Source organism: Morone saxatilis, unplaced genomic scaffold (genome assembly GCF_004916995.1).
Source record: "Morone saxatilis isolate NCDOM2014 unplaced genomic scaffold, NCSU_SB_2.0 Contig10, whole genome shotgun sequence".
Taxonomy (NCBI): Eukaryota; Metazoa; Chordata; class Actinopteri; family Moronidae; genus Morone; species Morone saxatilis.
In genome coordinates this window covers 19,112,691-19,118,476 of record NW_023339652.1, presented here as the reverse complement: position 1 = coordinate 19,118,476, position 5,786 = coordinate 19,112,691, and the positions used below count along the sequence as shown (strand labels likewise).

The following is a 5,786-nucleotide window of genomic DNA, read 5'->3' as shown; positions in this document are numbered from 1 at the left end:
CCCGCTCTGAACACGTCTACATGACAATATTCAGATATAGTGATAGCGCCACCTACTGGCAACAGGAAGTAAGCGCTGTGTGGCTATTCATAGCTGATTTACGTGAAATTTTCATGTTGTGGTCCGCACGTGTAGCGACGGCACGTGACGCGGCCGCAGCACGCCCCTACGCCAATATTAAGACTGATGCAGATTAGTTGTTTGATTGTTTAGCATGTTCCTTAGTTTTAGAATATGCAAAGTTCTACAAATATATACATTCACACCCAAGAGCTTTCCTTCCTACTGGGTGACTTTATTAGAGAGACCAACAACCTGAAGAGCTGGAGAAAAGGATGCACCGATCCAGTACACTTGAGCTTATCAAATGGATCAGACAAGACTGATCTGCCATCAGTATCCACAGTGTAATTTTATATTATCCTTTACAACACTTAAGGTACGAGCTGTGCTGAACACAAATCCATTGAATTTTTTCAGATTGGTTAAAATATGAAAACTATATTTTTGATCTTAGTGATTCTTGATACACACATTCTGGACTGTTACAATATAAATTCAGGAATAAAAATGATAAGCTGTTGCTTTTTCCATTGTACAAGACATTTATAATGTATTCCTATGGGATAAAGTAAGCAACCCCTAGTGACTAATTGCTAAATATAGTATGTTACAGGAATTACTTTACTCAAAAACTAAAACTATCAGTTTATCAGAAGAGTTATATCAAAGGCTACCAATGGATTCAGAACAACTTCAGTTTCAATTATATGTGCTTTGTAAATCTGATATTTAACATGTCAGATGAATGTTGTTTTTGTTAAAAGAAAATCAATTCGACTACCAATTAAGGCACGATAAATATGTGAAATCCACCAAAAATCTGTGAGGCTTTTACTTAACATACTGAATATAGACGTTAGTCATCAATAGGCTAAATCCTGTTTCTTAGTCAGAGTCATTAAAGTTGTTACTAATTTATAAAGCTTCTGGAACAATATAATTAAATTTGCACAAGCCTAAACAGATCGTTGGTGTAGGAACACCACTTACTGTTTTATTATGAAGTGATGTGCAGTCACATAAAGAACAATCAGTTCCAGAAAAACAATCACTTGTATCTGATTATGTCTCGGTAATCTGCAGAAACCATATTAAGTTCAGCTATCAGGAGAGAACAAATGGGATTGGTGGTGCATCTCTTGTAGCAGAGACAGGAAAAGAAGGTGGGAGGGAGAGAATGGTGAAATGAAGGATTGCAGGAGCACGGAGGAAGGAGAGGAACAAAGGAATGATATAACAGGTGGATGGAGAGGGAGTGAAGACATGGCGGAAAAAAAGTTGTATGAGCACGTGCACAGATGCTTGTAAGCGCGCGCACACATGCACACATTAGATAACAGGCTAGTTTCCGGTACACAAACACATTTCAGCCTCACCAAGCAAAAATTCAAAGACTTATTCCCATGTTACTTCACTACTCTGCATTGGACAATTTCCCCTGCTTTTCCTCTATCACAGTGATATAAGGTCATTAGATAATGATGATGAATACAGTGCACACACATGCTACCTCTAATAGCATGTCTGCGCTGAATAGTAATAGGATGAGACACAGTGGCATTTTGCTCCCATTTGTGTCTGCAGTTAAAGTGCTCCATAACTAATATTTTAGCCAATTAGAGGATATTATATGTCAATATGAGACAGTAAATAGATTGTGGCTATCATAGTATCATGATGGATTTGAAATGTTGAATTTTTAAAGGCTAGCTTACAGTAAAGTGCTGCTATTTCCTGATTGTATTGTGGCTGAGAGAATATCCATGTTACTAAGAATGGTTCCCTAAACATTTCTTGTCTGTAGATATCTTCCAATGACATCAATTATGTATGTGCACTCAGTCTTTTTTGATTTTATGTCCGTCTCTTTGTGTGTGTGCAGCCCGGAGAAGGCTCTGAAGGACTCTCTGCAGCCGTACGAGGCAGCCTACCTCTCCAAGTCCCTCTCTCGCCTGTTTGATCCCATCAACCTTGTGTTTCCCATGGGCGGCCGCAACCCGCCCTCCAACGATGAGCTGGACAGCATCATCAAGACTATCAGCAGGCAAGTAGAGCACATGCCAGTTTGGCTGCTATACAGCAAAGACCCCCTGGAAGGGATGAAATCAGTCAATGCTGCCTCTGCGGCTTCTTTCTGTTTCAGTGTGTTGACACATTTGAAGGCTTTGTCCTACGAGGCCTATCAGTTGCTCAAGTAGTTATAAAATAATAGACAGCCCTCTAAGCAACTTTTAAGGTCGGAAAATCTATGTCAGACAGGCCTAAAGGAACACAGAAAATAAACCATATAAAATCAAAGATTGCTGATCCTCGCTTTCTGACTGAAATTAAAACTTATTGAAAACTTGCCACGGCCAGGTGAGGCAAAACATTACTTTGGCACGGTGGATGTTCACCATAACAAGACTTTGTCACTTCTTTGGCAGACCACATTGACACTCTTAAAGCAGCTACAATCAATATTTTTATAACAATGTATTAAAGGACAATGTGAAATGTGTCTCTGGTTGTGAGGAACCTACAGAGAATTATCAGCCTAATCTGCAGCTTTCTTTACTGAGCTTTACTGTGCGTGTAAGCTCATTATTTAGCTGTGTGACCCACAACTTTACTTGTTTTCCGCTGCAGCTGTTTTCAAAGAAAAAAACTTACTATGGTACCTGCTTAGCAACAAACAGCAGACAGACACAGTTAGAGACTAGCTAGTAAACATAGTGGAGCATTTAGCAGCTAAAGAGCCAGATATTTCAATCAGGAGTTGGTGGAGACCAAAAACAGAGCTAAAAGAGAGTGAACATTGAACTTACAGGTGGAGATAAACCACTTGAAAGGAGATGGTATTTTGTTGCGTTCATAATATGTACTAGTTTGATAATTCGACCACATCTAAAGGTGAAACTGTTCATAGCTGTTGCAGAATGGCCACACTGTAAAGAGGGGTGAGATGCATTCAATTGAATAAATGTGGTTAACAGTACAAACTTCTGGAAAGTCTCCTTGAAAGCATTATATTTACTCTTGGTTGTATGCACAAAAGTGACAGCTTGAAAGAGAAATTTAAACCATGATCGCTTTCATACACTGTACTCCTGGACAATTGTAAAGTGGCAGTAATTGTCAGGCTGACAGTTTTGGAAAGTTAACAAAAATTGGTGGACACAGCAAACTCAAACTCCCTTTCTGACAGTTGAATCAGTGGGGGGCACTTATTCCACTGTCAGAAAGGGAGTTTGAGACGCTGCACGATTATCCGACAAGCACTTAGTCTGAAGTATACCAAGGCTTTTATTTGCAAGAACATCAACATTTGAAACTTTCAACCCCTTCCTTTTTCTTGCATCACTGGCCTATTTCATGCCTGTTCACGGGTTTTTCTTGGATGATAGAACTGAATAAACCTTATTTAATATAGCCATTGCTTTCCAGTGTATAAATCAGAATGAACTATTCCTTGATGATCTAACTGTTGTTGTCTGGGTGCTTTTATTTTAGTAGATGTATGTGCAGTAGTATTTAATAAGGTAGGGTTTTCATGGTTTTGCTGCCTAGGACCAGTAATAAACACTTGTGTAATGTCATTGGTTATACACAGCACGTGTGACACAGTTACTGCTACAGCTTCTGTTTCTCCTCATTGATCCAGTTTTATATTCTCAGTTAAAATGTCAACCATGGTTGAGTTAACTAATTTTATCTCACACTAAAATAGAAGCACTCACTAGCAAATGTCAAACCCAGATAATGACACAGTGCGGTATAGAGATACTTACGTCTATTCAAAACATAGTGTTGTTTCTTAGGAAAATGTTTTCTTCACTAATTACTACTTATTAATAACTATATTATAGTATCAGCAGTTAATTTTGATCTTTTTCATAGAGCTGTGCAGGAATGATGTATTCTTGTAGTCCAACCCAGAAGTTAGTTTCACCCTGGTTCCTACAACAGAAAGCCAAAAACTTGTTTTCCTTTGGATTAACAAGTTTTTGTTACTTACACGTTTTGTTCAGTAAGATAATTAAGACCACTGTTGCATGACTTCAACACTTTCAACATGTAATTAAATCTTTTAATTAAAATCTACAGGTTGTTAAGCTTGAGTAATTTGCAATTTGTATAAACACAACGAGTCTGTAAAGGCAGACTAGGGAGTAGATAGTAGAAGTCTCTGTGTTTTAATGTCACCGACACCCTCTGCTCCTTATATACTGTCGTATTTTATGTCATAGTACAAAACGTAAAAATCTTTTAAGCTTGAGTTAACCACAGACATTATTTTAGGCATCTGACCAAAAACAGATTGGCTCCAGGGAGATGGAACCGGACGTGCAAAAATGTTAGGCTAAAAGACATTACCAGTCTCTCCCTAACCCGCATATTTGGTACTCATATCTAAAGAACATATTAGATGAATCATTATTTATAAAAATATGTTGCACCCAAGCTACAGTTTAACTACAAACATACTGTATATCTGGATAATTAGCCAGGTTACATTATTTGAATGCAATGTAAAATCTGTCTTATTTATTTATTTGTGTATTTGTTTGCAGTGAGCTGAATGTAGCATCAGTAGATCCAAACCTGTCTCTGGCTGTGGCAAAGAATGCTGCCAAGACCGTCCAGCTCTTCTGTGTCAAGTCTGAACAGCTGGTGTGTACAGTGTCCTCTGTGTGTGTGTGTGTGTCTGTGTCTGAAATTCTGCATGTAAAGGATTACAGTTTAGAATGTTTAAATAGATCAATTTACAGTATAACAAAAACAACAGTGATTTATTACTCATTGTTCTATTGTGTCTGTCTATATACCATACACTGGCTCCCTGTGTGTCTCTCTATAGCTATACTTTTCAGTAAATCAGTAAATCGCACCTCCCTCTGTCTGCAGCTGTGTACTCAGGGTGATGCCAGTCAGGTGATCGGTCCATTAACGGAGGGTCAGAGGAGGAACGTTGCCGTGGTCAACTCCCTCTACCGTCTGCAGCAGGCCGTCGCCAAGGTAGGAGGCTACACTAAATACTTTCTGCTCAACAAATACACCTGCACATTTAGACCTGAAGTCAATAATGCAGTAATGTCACAGTACTGTACTTTGCCTAAAGAATAAAACATATAGCCATCTATAATCAGTCAGTCAGACTTTATTTATATACCACTTTTCATACAAGCAAAATGAAGCACAAAGCGCTTCACACATTAAAATAATACAATAATAATACACAATGTAAACTGAGTAATAAAAAGAAAAAAGACTAAAATGTATTAATCATTATGAAATAAAACTAAATAATAATAATAACAACAACAACAAATAAAAGCATTTACCTACAATGGTGTGGTCATTTTTATCAATAGGTCAAAAGATATTGCCATAATAATTCTATATTTCTAAAGGCACGTCACATTAAATTTGGTTGGTAAGTTTCTTTTACATAATGCTGATTACACAGAGCAACAATGTCATTTACATGCTTATGATCGTCCTAAAGATAAAACCTTGATCATAGCTAAATATACAAGATCCAGTAGCCTCCAGACAAACCTATACTGCCTTTACCAGTACAACACTACCATCTCTCCTACAGCTTCAAATTACCTTAATACCAGCATTTTGTTGCAAATTGTAGGACTTAAAGGGGAACTTGGCAACTCTAGCCATTTCTTCGCTGGTTTTCACTTTTGTCATCGCATGTTTTCTCAACGAGCTCCCCCTACAGCTCTGGG

At 37.9% G+C, this 5,786-nt stretch overlaps 1 protein-coding gene across 1 annotated transcript in view; it reads left to right on the top strand.

Annotated features, from left to right (window-relative positions):
- Positions 1-1,945: 1,945 nt before the first annotated feature.
- Positions 1,946-5,786, top strand: part of LOC118341100 (conserved oligomeric Golgi complex subunit 5-like) — a gene marked incomplete at its 5' end in the record, with an annotated part of 11,442 nt that continues 7,601 nt past the window's right edge. Inside the window, 3 exon segments of the mRNA XM_035679287.1 lie at positions 1,946-2,107; positions 4,617-4,716; positions 4,951-5,061. Coding sequence (XP_035535180.1) covers positions 1,946-2,107; positions 4,617-4,716; positions 4,951-5,061 — 373 coding nt within the window.